Genomic DNA, 20,700 nt, shown 5'->3' with positions numbered 1-20,700 from the left:
CCATTTGACACATTTTACTATTTGCATCAGGCTGAGCATTAATAGCAGCAGCAGTGGTTGACTATTGCTCAAGCAGTGGATGCGATTTCTTCTGGTAGTACCTCTGCTTTGTGCATCAGGCTTTGGGGATGTTTTGGATAATATATCCAAAAATTCTAGTGGAAAAAGTACCCCTTTTGCCATTTTAGAAAATTAGTAAATGTATTTTGTTTTAAAGCTCCTTCTCCTGTGCCAGGGGCATCAGCCTCCCAGGCAGTCACTATTGATTCCGCCGTCAGGTTCAAAAGGTAATCCTCAGAGTTAACTCCCGGGACAAAAGAGGTCTTGCGGATGGAAACCTACAAGATACTGAAGCCTCCTTAAGCGGAGGCGCCCCCGCTCGCTCAAATAGGGGGAATTCTTCTGCAGTTCTCAAGGATCTGGCAGGAAGAGTGTCAAGACGATAGGGGGGGCTTCCGCAATAGCTCTAAGGTATAAACTGGAGTACTAAGAGTTCCCATCTCCTTGTTTTCTCAGATCAAACATTTCTAAGAATCCAGTGAAAAAGAAGTCTTTCTCTCAAGCATTGGGCCATCTTTTGGCCAAAAATGATCATGGTGGCCCCCATGTAAGAGCAGAGGTTGGGGTTTGATTTCACGGTGCCAAATCCGAATGGACATTCTGGATCTCAAAAATATAAATTCAGTTCCTGAATATAACCACTCTTTTTGCGCATGGAGTCAATCCAATCAGTTATCTCCATCCTACAAGGGGGAGAACTTCTGGCATCAATAGACATCAAAGATGCATACCTCCATATGCCTATTTCCTCGCTCACTAGTAATATATATTTGTCAAGGTGGAAAATCTTCATTTTTGGTCTAGCTACTGCACCTTTGAATGTTTAGAAAGGTTCTGGCCCCTCTTCTAGCTAGATTAAGGGCCCAAGGTATAATGATTATGGTTTACTTAGACGATCTGTTCTTCATAGACCAGTCGGTAGCCCGCTTAGACCAAAGTATGGTCACCACATTCAACTACCTGGAAAATATCTAGGTCGGATTCCCAACCTAGAAGAAATCTTCTTTAAATCCATGAGGAAGGCTAAAATAGTTGGGTCTGATCATAGATACACCCAGAAAAGGGTGTTCTTTCCCCAGGCAAAGATCAGCGCCATAAAGGAACTGATTCAGGTGGTCGAAGCAAGATGAATTCTTCTATTCAGCTTTGCATGAGGTTGTTGGGAAAAATGGTGGCTTCATTCGAGGCCGTTCCTTATGCTCAGTTTCATTAGAGACTGCTGCAAAACCGTATTCTATCGGCTTGGAACAAAGGGTTCAATCTCTATATTTCCAATGTGTCTGATTCCACAGCCTACGCCCACATCACCCTGACAGCAACCCGATCTCGTCGGCTCTTGGAGGCTAAGCAGGGTCAGGCCTGGATGGGAGACCGCCTGGAAATACCAGGTGCTGTAGGCTGGGTGCACCGGAGCCTCGGTTTAAAAAATCTGCAAAGGGGAAAATCCTTCCTTCAGTTACCAGGGAAATGGTGACATATGCCAACCCTTTTTTTTTTTTTGGAGTTGGGGAGCAGTCCTGGAAGAGGCAACTGTCCAAGAGAAGTGCCCCAGATCAGAAAGGGCCTTGCCCATTAACATTCTAGAAATTCAGGCAGAGCACTTGGTCCCTGAAGGCCTGAATGTTCAGTTTACGGAATTGTCCTGCCAGGATTCAATCCGACAATGCCACAGCAATGGCCTATATTTATCTCCAAGTGGGCGCAAGAAGTTGTGCTGCCCAGAGAAACGTGAATCATATCCTATCTGGGGCAGAAAATAATGTACTTTGCCTATCGGCAGTCTTCATTCTAGAAATAAAAAATTAGCAGGTGGACTACTTGAGTCACCAGCAGTTGTTCCCTTCACCCCAATATCTTCCTGTCAATATGTCAAAGATGGAGGATCCCAGACATAGATCTGTTTGCATCCAGGTTCAACAAGGAAATCGACAACTTTGTCTCAAGAACAAAGGATCCACTAGCATGCGCAACAGATACCTTGCTATTCCCGTGGAATCGGTTCTCACTGTTTTATGCATTGCCTCCTATTCTACCTGCATTCACGACATCTTTGCAGGATCAAGCAGGAAGGGAAGTCTGTGATTCTTGTGGCCCCCAGCCCAGGAAATTTTGGTATGCAGAGATTGTAAAGATGGCAGTAAGGGCCCATGGACCCTACCACTATGGCCAGACATTCTCTTGCGAGGTCCAGTGTTCCATCCTACTTTACAAACGCTAAATTTAACGGTTTGGCTATTGAGACCCACACTCTGAAGAAGCGTGGGCTGTCAGGTTCCGTGGTTTCTACCTTGGTTAATGCAAGGGAGCCGGCCTACATAATTATATATTATGGAGTTTGGGAAGCATATGTCTCCTGGTGTGAAACCAGAGGTTGCACCCCAGGAAATAGGTCTTGACTTTCTGCAGATGGGGTGAGAAATAATGCTGGCCTTGAGTGCATTCTAAGGACAGATCTCGGCCTTATAGGTATTATTTCAATGACCACTTGCTTCGTGTTCTTTGGTTCCTAACTTTATTCAGGGAGTAACACAGCTTAATCTCCGGTTAGGTCACCCCTGAACACTTTGGGACCTGAATTAATTTTGTCGGCATTACATTGGGCCGATATGACCTATTCCCTTTGACCTTTTTGACAAGGAAACACTTTTTTTTCTGGTAACCATATCTGCTGCAAGAAGGGTATCGGAATTGGCTGCTCTTTCTTGTTAAGAGCCATATTATTGTTTTCATGGATAAGGTAGTATTGCGTCCTCATCCTAACTTTTTACGGATGAAAGTATCGGGTTTTTATCTAAACCAGGATATTGTTCTATCTTCATTTTTTCCAGAATCCTGTTATATGGAAGAAAAATCACTACATTCTCTTGATGTGGTGAGAGCAGTCAAAGTCTACTTAAAGGCGACTGCTCAGATTTGGAAAACGGATGTTTTGTTAGTTTTGCCTGAAGGTCCTAAAAGGACAGGCAGCATTGAAATCTACCATTTCTAAATGGATTTGACAAGTAATCGTTCAAGCTTATGGTTTAAAGAGGTAGTTTCTACCCTCTCAAATCAAAATGCACTCCTCTAGGGCTGTTAGTTCTTTTTGGGGAGTGCATCACCAAGCCTCCATAGCTCAAATCTGCAAGGCTGCAACTTGGTCTTCATTCCATACATTTACCAGATTCTATCAGGTAGATTTAAAAAGACAAAAAAGGAGGATGTCGCCTTTGGGCGCAGTGCCCTACATTTGTTGTGTCTCCCTGCCCTCAGTTGGCATTGCTCTGGGATATCCCACGTAGTAATTACTATGGCTCTGTGTCCCGTGATGTATGATTAAAGAAAATAGGATTTTTATAACAGCTTATCTGTAAAATCCTTTTCTTTTAGAGTACATCACAGGACACAGAGGTCCCGCCCCTCTTTCTAGTATACACGCGTATTGCTTAGCTACAAAACTGAGATACTCCCAGTATGGGAGGGGTTATATAGGGAAGCAACTTCCTGTTTAGGGTGTGCCAGTGTCCAGCACCTGAAGGTGGACTATAACCACATAGTAATTACTATGGCCCTGTGTCCTGTGGTGTACTTCAAAAGAAAGGGATTTTACAGTTAAGCTGTTATAAAAATCCTATTATACCGAACTTCCAAGTCTAAAGAGGTCTTCTTTAGAGATGATGGATAGTGCGGTTGCCTACTTAGCTGATGCAACAATTGAGACAGCGCGTACTACCACCAAATCTTTTGCTTTAAGCTCAGCAAGGAGGGCCCTGTGGTCTCCCATTTGAGGGTACCCTCCTGTTCGGTACTAGTTGAGATCAGGCTCTTGCTAGGTCTACCATAAAAAGGAAAACGTTTCCTACTAAGCCTAAGAAGAACAAAAGGACATTTTTTTTCGAGGCCCCCAGGCGAAGAACTGTTTCTCAGATAAGAAGGGCTCTGTTAACAGATGTTGGGGGGTTGGAAGAGACAAACCGAAGGGAAGTATTCTCTTTTCCAGCCAAAAGTCAGCCGACAAAGTCCCTAAGTGATATAAGAGTAGGGGGGAAGGCTTTCCAACTTTCTCAATCGAAAGGGATCACACAGATCCCCCATATTCTCCAGATTATAAGAGAGGGCTACAGGCTGGAGTTTCTCTCACCTCCTCCCCCCACGTTTCTATTGACTCACTTGCCCAGGGAGCCCATCAAAACAGCAGGTATTCTACAGAATGTCAAAGAACTAGCAAAACAGGGCATCATAGTGCCAGTCCCAGAGGGTCAGCTGGGGCAGGGTTTCTACTCACATTTTGGAAGTATCGCCTCATTATAAATCTAAGGAGTCTGAATGTTTTCTTGTGGTACAAGTTCCGCATGGAGAGCATCTATATTCTCAGAAAATACCTTCTGAAGGATGTGTTTATGGTAACAATAGATCTGAAAGATGCCTATCTCCACGTCTCGATCTTTCCACAACATCAGGTTTGCGATTGCCACAGCGCAAAGAATACAGCACTGGTAGTTTGAGACCCTTCCATTCAGGCTGGCACCCAGCCCAAGGGTGTTTACAAAACTTCTGGCAGAGCTGGTTGCCTTCCTGCATCTCCAAGGGATGGCATTCATCCCTTATTTACATGACATTCTGATTTACAACCAGAGTCAAGATCATCTGCTCTCCGACCTAGCCAGGGTAGTGAGTACCTTGCAATCTCTGGGGTGGATTATCGGCAAGGAAAAATCCTAGTTGATACCCTCCCAGATAAAGGTCTATCTGTGATTCCTGGTGGATTCCTCAGAACAAAAACTAGTCTTACCCCAGGACAAGGTAGAGGGCCTCATTGCAGCAGTTTCATCCCTGCTAGAGGCAGTGAGGATCACTTACAGAGGGATCATGAGGGTTCTGGGTCTAATGACTTCCTGTATCCCAGCAGTACCGTGGGCTCAACTACATTCCAGGACTCTCCAGCACTTCCTCCTATCCTCCTGGGACGAAGAGAGATGAACGCTGGACAACAAAGTTCCCATTTCAGGCGTGATAAAGGAATCTCTTCAGTGGAGGCTTCAGGGGGGTCTCCTTTGGGGCCAACTTCAGCCTCTCAGGATAATGACAGATGCGAGTTCCTGAGGTTGGGGGGGCCCACCTAGAAGAACTGCGTGCCCAGGGTCAGAGAAGTGCCTCCCCCAATTTTCGGGAGCTCTTGGCCGTCGGGGAGGCTCTAAGGGCTTTCGAGGGAAGGATCAGGGGCCGAGAGGTCCAGATTCTTTCAGACAATGCTACAGCTTAAATCATCAGGGAGGCACCAGATCTCACACTCTTCTGACCTTGGCACTAGAGATCCTTGGATGGGCAGAACATCGGATCCTCTCCATTTCTGCAGTGCATATAAAGGGAACATTGAATGTCGAAACAGACTATATCAGTCGACAGCCGATTCTCCAGGGGGATTGGGTGTTGATTCTCAAAGTGTTCTCCCTGGTGTGGCAGCATTTCGGCGATCCAGAGATTGATCTCTTCGCTTGTAGGAAGAACAGAAGGGTAACGAGATTCTTCTCTCTCTCTCTCTCTCTGGGCTTGGAGGACATAGATGCATTGGCCCAAGCTTGGAACTTCCGATTGGCCTATGCTTTTCCCCTCTTGGGTCTAATCCCGAGAGTACTACAGAAGTTGTTATCTCTTAGAGGGCAGTCTGATTCTAATCGCTCCATGGTGGCCCAAGAGAGCTTGGTTTCCAACCTTGTGGAGTTGGTCCATAGCCCTGCCTCAGTATCTTCCTGTTCGGCAGGACCTTCTCCTCCAGGGTGCAGTCTGCCACCCAGATCTCAGCTTCTTCAGGCTGACAGTCTGGCTCTTGAAAGGCAGAACCTGCGGGAGAAGGGCCTTTGCTGACAGAGTAATTAATACTCTCCTGCTAAGTAGGAAGCCAGTTACAAGGCGTATTTACGCTAAGACCTGGGGTGTTTTCTCACGCTGGTGTCAGGCGAGGGGGACAGCCCAACAAGAGATTTTCTCCAGGGTGGCGCGGATCAGGGACTGGAAACCAAGACACTTGGAGTACAGGTTGCAACCCTGTCTTGTTTTTTGGACAGGAGATTGGCTCTAGACCCCCTGTTCTTCGGTAGAGACAGGTTGTCCCTGGTTCAGATGTCTAGATTTCCACCATGGGACCTTACTTTGGTTTTAGAGGGACTAACCAAAGCTCCATTTGAGCCATTAGATCAGATTCCTCTTAAATTCCTCACTTTTAAGTTTGCCTTCCTACTGGCAATTACAACAGCCAGGAGGCTAAGCGACATTCAGGCCTTTTTTAATAAAATAATAATTTTTTCGTTTACTTGAGGACAGGGTTATACTTAGGCAGCACCCCCTGTACCTCCCAAAGGTAGCCTCAAAGTTCCATAGAACTGAAGAGATCATGCTTCCTTCCTTTTGCAACAATCCCCAGAATGAGGGGGAAATTTCTTTTCATTGTCTAGATGTCAGACGTCTGTTAATGTATTTAAAAAAAAAGTTAGTTTAGAAGGTCCAGCCATTTATTAGTTAATTTTTTGGCCAGAAGAAGGGGAAACAAGCACCTAGAGCATCCATAGCAAGGTGGATTAAATATACTATTTCTTTAGCCTATGAGCATTCTGGTAAGGCAGTCCCAAGGGACCTTAAGGCACATTCCACCTGATCTCTGGTGACCCCTTGGGCAGAAAGGGCTGAAGTTTCGGTGGAGCAAATATAAAAAGCCGCTACATGGACAAGCCAGAATACCTTCCTGGGGCATTATAGAGTAGAGTTGCTGTCTCCTCAGGATCTGGCATTTTGGTAGTAAGGTCCTACAAGCTGTTGTCCCGCCCTAAGGTAGGCCTGAGCTACTTGCTATTCTCTCTGGGTGCCGTCCTGGAAGACGACTTGAGAAATTGACCAGTTACACTTACCGGTAACAGTGTTTCTGGGAAGTCTTCCAGGACAGCAAGCCTACTTCCCATCCGCTCTTTTCATGTACTGTATAGTCATAATGTATAGAGATTTGTGGTATTTTGTTTTCACTCTCGTGCACTGGTGTGGGTCAATACTTTTCACAACTGAGTAGCACAGGGAGGGGCGGGGGTTTTAACCTCTTTGATTGTGTTTCCTGTCGGGTGGACCAGTCATCTCCCAGGGTACCGTCCTGAAAGAGTTCCCAGAAACACCATTACCGGTAATGCCGTGTACACACGACCGGACTTTCCGGCAGACTAGGTCCGATGGTTTTCCCAATGAACTTTCCGAACGGACTTGGCCACACACAATCACACCAAAGTCCGACGGATTCGAACGTGATTATGTACGACTGGACTAGAATAAGGAAGATCATAGCCAGTAGCTGCCCTAGCATCAGTTTTTTTTTGTCCATCGGACTAGCATACAGACGAACGGATTTTGCAACCGAACTCGAATCCGTCTGAAAGATTTGAAACGTGTTCTAAATCTAAAGTCCATCTGATTTTTAGACAGCAAAGGTCCGATGAAGCCCACACACGATTGAATTGTCCGGATTCGATTTTGCTGTCGAAGTCCAGTCGTGTGTACACGACATAAGTGTAACTGATCATTTTCCTCACAAACTTGCTGTGGCAAAAAAACAAGAGGGATGCAGATATTCTGGCACGAGGCAGCTCAAGACTTTTCACCACCACAATATGGAAGTTACTTCATAGGCATCTAGCCATGTGCTGTCTACTGTGAAATAATTGATCATTGGTCAGCTAATTGTTAACTAGCCTTTGGATAAATACAGTTGTACTCGTAGGTTTACCCTGGCAGAATTTTGATTTCTTGGCCATTTTTCTGAAAATATGAATAACACAAACTTTTCTTTCACTCATGGTTAGCGTTTGGTTGAAGCCAATTATTATCAATCAACTGTGTTTACTCTTTTTTTTTAAAAGATCAAAAGTTTGCATACACCAGTTCTTATACCGTGTATATAACCGCAATGACAGCAAAATGGCTTTTGTGGTATTTGTGGATAGATTTATCTTCTCGGATTGTAAAGCTGCCCATTCCTCTTGGCAAAAAGCCTCCAGTTCCTGTAAATTCTTGGACTGTCTTCTATGAACTGCACGTTTGAGATCTCCCCAGAGTGGCTCAATGATATTGAGGTCAGGAGACTGAGATGGCCACTCCAGAACCCTCACTTTATTGTGCTGTAGCCAATGACAGGCTGATTTGAACTTTTGTTTTGGATCATTGTCCTGTTGGAATGTCCAAGTATGTCCCATGTGCAGATTCCTGGCTGATGAATGCAGGATTGTTTCATAACATACTGCATTCATCTTGCCATCAATTTTGACCAAATTTCCTGTGCATTTGCTCACACATCCCTGAAACATCAGCGATCCACCTCCTGTATTTCACAGTAGGAATGGTGTACCTTTCATCATAGGCCTTGTTGACTCCTCTCCAAAGGTAGCGTTTATGGTTGTGGCCATGGTTGTGCTGATCGGCATTCTTCATTCCTTGGATATCTTTTTTTTATCCCTTTCCTGTTTTATACAGTTCAACTACCTTTTCCCGCAGATCCTTTGACAATTCTTTTGCTTTCCCCGTGACTCAGAATCTAGAAACGTCAGTCGATCCCTGGATGAAAGATTTAAAGGTCTGCCAATAGTTCAGAAACTCATTGACCTTTTATACATACACACTAATTACAAGAAAACAGATCACAGGTGAGGATGGTTACCTTAGCCATTCAAATCCCTTTGTGTCAACTTGTGTGCATGTTATCAGGCCAAAATCACCAGGGTATTTAAACTTTTGATCAGGGTCATGTGGGTAGTTTCTGTTGTCATTATGATTTAAAAAGAGTAAACAGTTGATAATAAATGGCTTCAGCCAACAACTAACCACGAGTGAAAGAAAAGTTTTTGTTTATAATTCATATTTTCTGAAAAATGGCCAAGAAATCATACATTTTGCCAGGGTATGTAAACTTATGAGCACAACTGTATGCTTAGCACCACACAGCCTCCACAAGTTAAAATAGTGCATTTTATAGAAAGCCCTTTGATACTCTGAATCGGGCCAGTTGGATATTATACAACTATTGGCCAAATTCCCCCTCCTGACAACTTTCAAGCCTTGTATTCGATAGATGCAGAATTAAAAAATGGTTGATCTCCACAGTGGACCCAGCCATTCTAGCACATTTTCCAAATCTCCTGCAGTTGGATAATAATAATCCAGTGTCCCAGAATGCCTTCTGATTTTGTGTCACTTAATGAAATCCACAAAAATGATCCATGTTATAACATGTTATAAATGGGAAAGTGCAAAATATGTGCTTGCTCAACCGCTAGCCGACGCAGTTGTACTGCGGCAGCATGGCTCGGCTGCGCGAATTGCCCTTATGTTACGTCAGTAACATAAACGTTAACTAGAGGGCGCTTGCGCTCCACTCCCCGAGCCGATGTGAGTGTCCGGCGGTCTCCATCGCCACTGGGCTCCCGCTATCGCTTGGGGCACAGGGAGAACTGGGAGCTGTGTGTGCAAACAGTTTCCGGTTCTCTGAGCAGTGAACTGACAGATCGTCAGTGCAATGCGAGTGCTCATCGATCTCGATCGCCGCCGGTCTCCTGTGATCACTCGGGGCACACAGAGAACCGGGAGCTGTGTGTGTAAACAGTTTCCAGTTCTCTGAGCAGTGAACTGACAGATCGTTTGTTCATACAGAGTATGAACAGTGATCTGTTAGTTTCCCTGCACAGTCCCATCCCCCTTCAGTTAGAACACTCCCTAGGATACATATTAACCCCTTCACTGCCCCCCAATGTTAACCCCTTCACTGCCAGTGACATTTTTACAGTAATCAATGCAATGTTAATCGCATTGATTGCTGTATTAATGCCAATGGTCCCAAAAATGTGTCAAAATTGTCTGATGTGAACGCCATAATGTCGCAGTCAGAATAAAAATCGCTGATCGCCGCCTTTACTAGTAAAAAAAATAAAAAATTATTAATAAAAATGCCATAAAACTATCCCCTATTTTTTAGACGCTATAACTTTTGTGCAAACCAATCAATATATGCTTATTGCGATATTTTTGGTAAAAAAAATGTACAAGAATATGTATCGGCCTAAACTGAGAGAAAAATATGTTTTTTTATATATTTTTTGGGGGTATTTATTATAGCAAAAAGCTTGTTTATAGCACAAAAAAAAAAAAAAAAAACGCAGAGGTGATCAAATACCACCAAAAGAAAGCTCTATTTGTGGGAAAAAAAAGGACGTCAAGTTTGTTTGAGAGCCACGTCCGCACAATTGTCAGTTAAAGCGACGCAGTGCCAAATCGCAAAAAGTGGTCTGATCTTTCGCCAGCCAAATGGTCCGGGACTTAAGCGGTTAAAATACACTATAATTTTTTTAAATTTGTCACAATGGAAGATTATTCAAATATGTACTTATCAGTAAGTTGAATATGATATTTTGGATATGCTTAATTAGACTCAATCTTTTGGTCTCCACAGAGTCCATGCAGCAGACAGGGAGAAAAAAATTCTGTAGAAGAAAGCCCAGAAAAAACTGAATATCAGGACACGGTATGTGTGAAGCCTTTTAATTTATAATCCAAAACTGTAGCGACTAAACATTTCATTATGTTGGCCACATCAAATATTTTACAGATATTTTCAGCCCGAAAAAGAGGTTTATGAATGCATAACATTTTAATTAAGTCCCCTCTTCCATACAGGGGTACTTGGCAGAGTCAGAGTCTTACATCCAGGAGTGCCCAGCAGAGCCCACATTACCTCAGACAGCAGAGCGGAGGAGGAAGGCCGCTTCTCCTGTAAAAGCTAGGTGCATTGGTCTCTTTAATATGATATGCAGACCAGTGCATCCACTGACAGCCAGCCTGGGTTGCTGCGGGCCAGATAATATCTTCTAGTGGGCTGGTGTACAACTGCAGGTCATAGTTTAGAGACCCCTGGCCTAAATTTGTATTTTTGAAAATGAAAACGCTAATAGTCAACTACTTGCTGTTATACATGGCAAAATTTTAATCCCAACTGAAATTCATGCTGGAGGATGGGTTCCATGGAATTTTGGTAACCCATTTTATTGAACTAAAAAATACATATTGACTCTTTCCTTACAATGGAACAGGGCCTGATTCGAACACTGATATCTTCTACCGTTTCTAGTTCTTTTACAGGCAGGCAACAACTAAAGCAGTTTTTATTGTGGCTAGTACTGCCTAGGTCTCAAAAATGCCAGACTCCTTCTCCAGCTCCACTGTCTCTGACTCTTGAGTCGAAATCTGATATGCCTGCCCTGGAAGAGGCATACATAGGAGGGAATGAAGAGAACTCTGAAACTGTGCTAGAGGAAGTTTTGTATTGTCACACTTGAATCTCCTCTGTCTAGTCAGGCAATTTTGGTTACAAAGAGACCCACCATATTAGAAAAGACATTCCCTGTTCTAAAAAAAATGCAATTCTTGACAGTTTGGTCAATCCAGAAAAGATTTTCAGCCCTCCAATGATCATTGCCGAATGGTGTCAAAGGAAAAATTTGTTAAGAAATGCTCTATTGCGGTGGTAGACCCTGCCATCTTGGTCTTAAACTCACTGTACACATTGAAGATGTTTCTTCTTTCAAAGCGTCTGCTGATATAAAGTGTGAGTAGAACTCCCCCTTCCCCCCACCACTACCATGTCTCTCAAATCATTCAAAATCTGCTTAAGGACAGTCAGATTTGAAGAATGTTTAGAACCACTGCTTGTCCCAGGAAGTTGTTTCAGTACCTCTAGAGGACAGGTCCAAAGGCCTGTTCATGTTACCAAAACCCAACAGGGGGATTCTTATGACCCTAGACCTAAAATCCCTAAACAAATACCTACAAATTCCAAAATGTTTTAACTATCAATAAGTGATTGTCTCTCTGAGACAAGGTGAATACTTGGCACCTGTAGACATCCAAGATGCCTGTCTTCATTATCCCATTTATCCTCATCAGCGCTTTTTACACTTTGGTATAGGAGACTATTCTTTCCAGTTTGTTGCACTGCCCTTTAACCTGTCGTCTGCTACCAGAGTATTCACAAAGGTACCTCTTCAGGCTTTTCCAGAACTCGGGGCATTACAAGCTCTAAATTACTTCTGAAGGATTCATCCCCTTTCCAGCTGTCTACTAATTTGCGTGGGTGGCTAACTTCCAAAAAACGTTTCTTTATCGTACATCATGGGACACAGAGCCTTAAGTAATTACTTAGTGGGTTATGGGCCACCTTCAGGTGTTGACACTGGTATACCCGATACGTGAAGTTCACTCTCTATATAATCCCTCCTCCTTTCAGGAGCACATCAGTTAGTTTTTTTTGCAAGTGTCTAAGGTGTTGGTGACGAGTGAAGATGTGCTCTGAGGAGCTCCAGGAAGGATCCATGCTGGATATAAAAAACCTCCACAGCTGGATCCATCCACGCCATTGTGGCCACAGGATGGTACCCAAGCCTCGCATAGAATAACAAGGTTTTGCCTGTAACGCTCCTCTTTGAGGGCTGGACTCTAGGAACCAGGACTCTTTTTGGTCTTGCTACTTTACCTAAAGTTGTCCTGAGGGGTGCTATACAGGTCCAAAGGAGGGGAAACCCTATTAAAAGGGACCCTGTCTTTGAAGGTTTAACTACGCTGCCTACCATGAGGGGTGAAATTTGGGTCTGTCTATTTTTCAGCAGTATCCTGCAAAAAGGTAAGCGAAAAGCATAGGAACGGCAAAGTACACCTATGACTTTTCTTTTAATATGCAATATTGTAATGCCTTAAAATCTCCTCTAGAGGGATTAAGAATGCATATACCCTATGAATCTTTGTTAAACTTGCAGCGTGTGTCCTAGCAGCTGGAGGGGGTTCTCCTCTCCCCCCAATTGGGGAAACGGAGTGGCTGGGGTTACATGTACTATGGTACATTACATTTGTAACAGCTATAAATTGGTGTACTAATCACAATGATTATAACCCCTTTAGCTGACAAACTGTTAAAGGGGTGCGGGGTGGCTTCTGGCTAAAAGACATTTACTTGCCTGTTAAAATGTTATCAAGTGGATGTATACACAAGCCAATTATTCCGCTGCATGGCGGCAGCAGCCTCCTCTCCTGGTCTCAGACCTAAGCTGTCCATGCACAAGGCTGAGGTTTTTACTTTGAAAGGAGGAGGGAGTGTCCGGAAAAGAGCATGGCTTAAGCGGTCGGCGCAGTGTGCGGACTCATCGTCCTTGTCTATGTGCAGTGTGCTTTCCAATCAAGTTTACACCCGAGGGGCTAAAAACTTTGCTCTGAGAACTAAAAATGTCTACCAAAGCACCTGAAGCAAGGTTGTAATAGGACACAGGAGCATGTGAGGGGTGTACACAGGAATTTTCAGTATAGGAAAATACATTATTGTTTAGCATGAGATTAATCTATGCTGCCATTGTTTCTCCTACTATTGCTTAACAAACAGAACAGATCTTAGAGTACCTCTGCTTTTGTGCTTGGCACTATGGCTTCCAAGGTTACTACTAATGCACCAAAAATTCCATCCCCAAGCGCTGGGAACTCCAGCCATGCCTCCACACTGTCATCCTCTCCAGGGATACAGATATGGCAAGTCAGGGTGAGTCTTTGGAACCGATTGGTGGTGCAACTACTTCTCACACTTCAGCTCCTGTATACGTGACTGAAGATGCACCTTCCTCTGCCCTGCAGGGCTTAGAAGGAAAATTAGTGGCTTTAATCTCATCCTCCATCCAAAGGGATAGGAAGCGTGCTACATCCCCCTTCCCCACCTCAAACCTTTTACCAAGGGAATAGTGGTCACAGGATCACGTAGAAAAATAAGCCGATTTTTCCTATGCATAGGAAGCAACAATTGATGAACCTTATGTAACCTTGCAATCTGAGAGATTGATGGTACAAACTCTTATGGAGATGGTTCATCCCACTTTCATGCTACCCCTAACAGAGTCAGCTGAAAGTTCGGTCCCTTCCTTGGGTTCTATAAAACCTTTACAGCTTTTTCATGCATTACTAGAAAAGCTCATATATGCTGAATAGGATCATCCGAATAAGCATTTTTTTCCCTCCAAAGAGTTTCTCAGTTCTCCTCAGTTTCAGCACCTGACAGTCCCTTAAAGGACCAGTTCAAGAGGCCCTTAGGGAGGTCCCTGCACAACAGGCCCATGAGTAGCCAAACTACCAAGGGCGCTATGTTTTGCCATAGACACCATAAAGGGACTCTATCCACCAATCGTCCCACCTTTCGCTTGTGCTAAAACACATGCGTAGGACCCTGTGGTTAAAGGGTTGGTCAGCCTAAGCGTCTTGCAAAAAAGCTTCTGACTAGTTTCCCCTTTCATGGGGAGCAACTATTTGGAGAGAATTTGGTTAAATACATCCAAATGATTTCTAGCAGGAAAGGTATTCTTTTGCCTAAAAAGAAGGTATAAACGTCCTTTTATTTAAAACAGACTCCTTCCTCTGCGCCAGGAGAAAAATATTCAGCCCCTGTATACATGATTGCCCCTGCAGGGCCCAGAAGGAAAATTAGCGACTTTAACCGAATCTGCTATCCAAGGATAGGAAGCGTGTTAGATCACCCTTCCCCACCTTAGATCCCTTATCAAGGGAACAGTGGGTAGAGGATGAAAGGTTACCCTCAGGTGATCAGGAAAGAAAGGCAAAAAGATTACTCTGTGGGGGGAAACGACTGGAGTTGAACCTTTTTCAGCCTCGCAATCTGAGAGATTGCTGGTACAAATCTCTTACGGAGATGGTTCGTGCCTCTTTCAATCTAGTAGAGTCAGCTGATAGTTCTGCTTTTTTCTTAGGTTCCTTAAAACCTTTACTGCCTTTTTCATGCATTTCCTGTACATGTACAGATCCACACAGAAATTCAACAGATCCATTCTAGATCTAAAAGAATCTAAACCAGATTCTGACGATCTGCTCCATGGAGTCGGATCAGGTCAGTAGTTTCTATCCTACAAGGAGGAAAACTTCTGATTAGGGATGCACCGAATGGGTTTTTTGGTGCCGAAACCGATACCGAAAATGAAAAATACACTAGGCCGAAAACCGATACCGAAACAGCACCGATACCGAAAATGACTGTTTTTAAAAAATATTTTTATACAGGAGGTGGTCAGAGACTGGGGACATGGTACAGGAGGTGGTCAAAGACTGGGGACATGGTACAGGAGGTGGTCAGAGACTGGGGACATGGTTCAGGAGGTGGTCAGAGACTGGGGACATGGTTCAGGAGGTGGTCAGAGACTGGGGACATGGTTCAGGAGGTGGTCAGAGACTGCATGCATGGTTCAGGAGGTGGTCAGAGACTGCATGCATGGTACAGGAGGTGGTCAGAGACTGCATGCATGGTACAGGAGGTGGTCAGAGACTGCATGCATGGTACAGGAGGTGGTCAGAGACTGCATGCATGGTACAGGAGATGGTCAGAGACTGGGGACGTGGTACAGGAGATGGTCAGAGACTGGGGACGTGGTACAGGAGATGGTCAGAGACTGGGGACGTGGTACAGGAGATGGTCAGAGACTGGGGACGTGGTACAGGAGATGGTCAGAGACTGGGGACGTGGTACAGGAGATGGTCAGAGAACGTGGTACAGGAGGCATCCCCCATTGCAGGCCAGTGTCCCCCATTGCAGCCAGTGTGCCTGTGCCCCATTGCAGCCAGTGTGCCTGTGCCCCATTGCAGCCAGTGTGTCCCCCTTTGCAGCCAGCCTGTGCAGGGAAGAGAGCCGCCTCCGCCGCCTGTTTGATCACAGCGCCGGGAACATCACAGCTTTCATTTCAATAGCTGTGTGTTCCCGGCCGCACGCCGTCACACGCAGCCCCTCCCCCTTGTCCGGGCAATTTGATAGACAGATCATCCGTCCAATCCTGCGGATGATCTGTCTAAGTGTCCGGACAAGGGGGAGGGGCTGCGTGTGACGGCGCGCGGCCGGGAACACACAGCTATTGAAATGAAAGCTGTGATGTTCCCGGCGCTGTGATCAAACAGGCGGCGGAGGCGGCTCTCCTGCCCTATGCACCCCCCATGATGGGCGTCACCAGGGGCAGGGGCGGAGCCCCGCCCCCACCCAGGCCACGCCCCATTTTCGGCTCCATTAACGGCCGTTTTTCTCTTTCGGCAAATTGCCGAAAAGGGCATTTTCGGCCGATATGTTTCGGCGGCCGAAATTTCGGTGCATCGCTACTTCTGATGTCTATCGGCATCAGAGATGCATATCTGAATGTCCATATATTTCCCGCTCACCAAAGGTTTCTGCGGTTTGGAATAGAACAGCGGCATCTGTTTATAGCCTTGCCCTTCGGGCCAGCTACAGCACCCCGAGTGTTCACAAAAGTGCTAGACCCACCTCTAGCCAGGTCAAGCGCACAGGGATTAAACAGACCTAGACGATCTATTGCTACTAGACCAATCAGTGTTCAGAGTAAGGTGTACGCATTACAACCAGTTAACTGTAAAAGTTTGGGTTGAGTTCTCAACCTAGTGAAAAGATGGTCAGGTCAAAGGGAGGTCCCGTCATTCACCTTTGCATGAGGTTGTTAGAAAGGATGGTGGCTTCGTTCGAAGCAGTTCCCTATGCCCAGTTCCATTTGAGACGGTTGCAAAACAGTATTCTATTTGCTTGGAACAAAACGATCCAAGCTTTGGACATGCCAATGCGGCTGTGCCCAAGGGTGTCCCAAAAGCCTCAATTGGTGGTTACTAAAGAATCTTTTAAAAGGTAGATCCTTCAGACCACTTATCTGGGCATTGGCAAAAGACTGAGAAAACAACTGTACAAGGACAGTGTTCAAGAACCGTAAGAGCCTTGCCCATCAACATCCTAGAGATTCAGGCAGTGCATCTGGCTCTAAAAGCCTGGACTTCCAGGTTAAGGGATTGTCTTCATTCCGGGAATAGAAAATTGGCACGCGGACTACTTAAGTCGCCAGCAGATTATTCCCAGGGGAATGGTTTCTTCACCCCGACATATGTTTGGGCTGTTTGTCAAAGATGGGGGACTCCGGACATAGATCTTCTAGCATCCAGTTCAACATAAAGTTAGTCAACTTTGTGTCCAGAACAAAGCATCCATTCACATGCAGAACAGATGCATTGATGATGCCGTGGGATCAGTTCTCACTGATCTATGCATTTCCCCCTATTCAATTGCTGTCTCGGCTTCTTTGCAGGATCAAGCTCGAAAGAAAACTGGTAATTCTGCCAGCACCACCATGGCCCAGAAGGTCATGGTATGCAGAAATTGTAAAGATGGCAATGGAGGATCCATGGTCCCTTCCACTAAGGCCAGACCTGCTCTCACAGGGGCTGATAATCCATTCTACTTTACGAACACTAAATTTAACGGCCTAGCTATTAAAACCCACATTCTGAGGAAACGTGGGCTTTCCGGGTCAGTTATCTCTGCTTTGATTATTGCAAGGAGACCAGCTTCCAGAACTATATATATTTATAGTGTCTGGAGGGCTTATGTTTCCTGGTGTGAATCCAAGAGTTGACACCCTTTGAAGATATATCGTAGGCAGAATTCTTGCCTTTAGAGATGAAATTGGCCCTGAGTACTATTAAGGGCCAAGTCTCAGCCTTATCTAATTTCAGAGAACACTTGCTAAGCATTCTTTAGTCCAGGGTTTTTATGCAAGGGGTGATGGGGATTAATCCACCAGTTAAATCTCTTTTTAAACCCTTGGGACTTGAATTTTGTTTTGTCAGTATTACAAAAACAGCCATTTTAACCAATACAGCATATTCCCTTAGTCCGTCTGACAAGGAAGCTGGTATTTTAGTTGCTATATCCTCAGCAAGGAGGGTTTCAGAATTGGCTGCTCTTTCTTGTAAAGAGCCATATTTGATTATTCATCAGGACAGAGTGGTGTTAAGCCCTCGTCCAGGCTTTTTTGCCAAAAGTGGTTTCAGGTTTTTACCTGAACCAAGACATTGTCCTTCCATCGTTTTTTTCCAAAAACCATGTTCTAGGGAAGAAAAGTCACTACATTGTCTTGATGTGATGAGAGCAGTGAAAATCTATTTAAAGGCAACTGCTCAGATTCTTAAGTCTTATTTATTCTGCCAGAGGGTCCTAAGAGGACAGACAGCGTTGAAATCCACTGTTGCTAAGTGGTTTTGGCGAGTTATAATTCTAACTTTTTATATAAGGGTTAAGATTCCCCTTTTCAAGTTAAGGCGCACTACCAGAGCGGTTAGTGCTTCTTGGGCAGTTTGTCACTAGGCCTCCATGGCTCACATCTGTAAGGCCGCAACTTGTTCTTCGGTGCATACATTCGAAAAAAAAATTATCAGGTGGATGTGAGGTATGAGGATATCGCCTTTGGGCGCAGTGTACTGCAGGCAGCAGTATAAGTCCTCAAGCCTGTGGGTACCCTGCAGGTTTTTTCTCCCTCCCCTCAAGTAGCATTGCTATGGGACTTACTATTAAGTAATTACTTAAGGCTCTGTGGTCCATGATGTATGATAAAGAAAATAAGATTTTTATTACAGCTTACCTGTAAAATCCTTTTCTTGGAGTACATTATGGGACACTGATGTGCTCCTGGAAGGAGGAGGGGTTATATAGGGAGTGACCTTCCAGTATACCAGTGTCAACACCTGAATGTGGCCCATAACCCATTAAGTAATTACTTAAGGCTCTGTGTCCCATGATATACTCCAAGAAAAGGATTTTACAGCTAAGCTGTAATAAAAATCCTATTTTTTTGCTCCTGTAATATCTATCTGATTCTGGACCTGACCCAAGCAAAAGTCTTCCTTCCAGGGAACAAACTGCTTTCCCTCACATCTCACTCTTAGGTCTTGAGATCAAAGAACACCACTTTGTGAGATTTCTCCAAAATAGTTGTGGGCCTTATGGTGGGCTCCTTCGAGGCTGTCGCACCCAATTTCCTGTGACCTACAGTGCACCAGTCACCCAGGAGGTACCAAGAGTCATGTAGCCTTAAAAGAAGCAAGCCAGATATTCTTATAAAGAGACTAGAAAAGGGTGGTGGACTTTTGAGGCACGTACACAGAAAGATATAGCAAAATACAAAATGTATTTAATAAAATCAAATCATATCATGAAAAAATTAAGCAACATAATACATAAAGTACAAAGAATTAATTATCCAGACTTAATGTAGTTAGCGATAACATTTATTGCCGTATGCATTTTGGAGCGCTGGAAGTCTCCTTCAGGGGCAAGTATACAGTATGGAGTACAGTCCTAGTAAAATATAAACAGAACATTAGGATACTTATGCATTTGTGGAGCTTCTTGGAGCTCGGGGAGTCACATACATGCATTTTTTGACCTACCTTACTTTTTAAGCAATAGCATATCATTTTCATATAGCACCAATTGTTGATATGTAAGTATATTGTTATAAATGACAACACTCTTTGTAAACGTGTTCACTATCCTAATGTTCTGTTTATATCTTACTAGAACTGTACTCCATACTGTATACCTGCCCCTGAAGGAGACTTCCAGCGCTCCGAAACGCATAGGGCAATAAATGTTATGGCTAACTACATTTCGTATGGATAATTAACTTTGTACTTTATGTATTATGTTGCTTAATGTTTTCATGATATGATATGATTTTATTTTATTAAATACATTTTGTATTTTGCTATATTTTTTTGTATACGTGCCTCAAAAGTCCACCATCAGGGGAATCCCCGTTTTCTAGTCTCTTTCACTATTGGATGTGGCACAACAAAAATTGCCAGACCTTGCCGCTCTACTCAATTTTTCTGATATTCTTATAAATTATCGTCCAGCTATCTCTGCTGTCCACATCTCGGGAATGGACAGTTGGATGGTGGATTACCTCAGCGATCACTGCCTGGACCAAGGGAAATGGCCCCCATCCTGATATCTTCAGCTTGATGTGTCAGAGGAGGGGGACTCTAAATGTGGGAATTCTGGCCTCCAGATTTAACACCAAGTTACTTTGGTTCGTGGCCTGACCAAGGATCTTTAGCACTGATATGGGATGCTCAAATAATTTCCTTGACTCCAGTCTAATCTGTGCTTTTCCTCCAAAGTGCATTCTAACTGCTCCACAAAATAGAGCAAGAGAGGAAACAGGTGATTCTCATTGCACCAAACTGGCTTAGAAGCAACTGATACACAGACATAATCTGACTTCTAGGAGACCACCCTTGGCCTCCTTCCAACAGGCCAGACCTGATGCCTCAAGGCTTTCTATTCCATCTTGCTTCTCGGTCTCTGCTTTCACATTACATCACTTTTGATCTGTGTTTGCCTCGGCTCACGCCTATTCGTTGCATCACGTTGAAGTCACGTGACCGTTGCATAACTTGTGGAGGCACACGGACCGGAAGTGACATCTTGCAATAGTAAAATCTGGGATTTTATGTATAGAAGCATTTTTTAATGTTTTAAAGTGTAAGTGCATTTCATTTGTAATAAATATTTACATTACTAACATCCTACATCATAAGAGGCTTGTTGGTATCTTTCCCTCGCATAGGCAAGGCGAATATGGCAGCATGAATAAACAAGAACCTTTAAAGGTACCATAAGGAAAAAGTGGGGAGGGGGAGGCGCCGACCTGAGTGTAGTATTAAAATTATGACTTTAATAGAATAAGATTAAAAACACTTGTAAGATGGTAGAAGATG

At 44.2% G+C, this 20,700-nt stretch overlaps 1 protein-coding gene across 5 annotated transcripts in view; it reads left to right on the top strand.

The window, feature by feature from the left end:
* Window positions 1-20,700, top strand: part of ARHGEF12 (Rho guanine nucleotide exchange factor 12) — a 428,628-nt gene that overhangs the window by 175,680 nt on the left and 232,248 nt on the right. For all 5 annotated transcript variants that reach the window (XM_077457372.1, XM_077457369.1, XM_077457370.1 and 2 more), the window contains one exon: window positions 10,514-10,585. In XM_077457372.1, coding sequence (XP_077313498.1) covers window positions 10,514-10,585 — 72 coding nt within the window. The remainder of the gene's footprint in view (window positions 1-10,513; window positions 10,586-20,700) is intronic.

This window comes from Lithobates pipiens, unplaced genomic scaffold (assembly GCF_037356315.1).
Source record: "Lithobates pipiens isolate NorthernLeopardFrog02 unplaced genomic scaffold, aLitPip1_a1.2 Scaffold_27, whole genome shotgun sequence".
Taxonomy (NCBI): Eukaryota; Metazoa; Chordata; class Amphibia; order Anura; family Ranidae; genus Lithobates; species Lithobates pipiens.
This window is presented reverse-complemented; position numbering and strand designations above follow the sequence as displayed.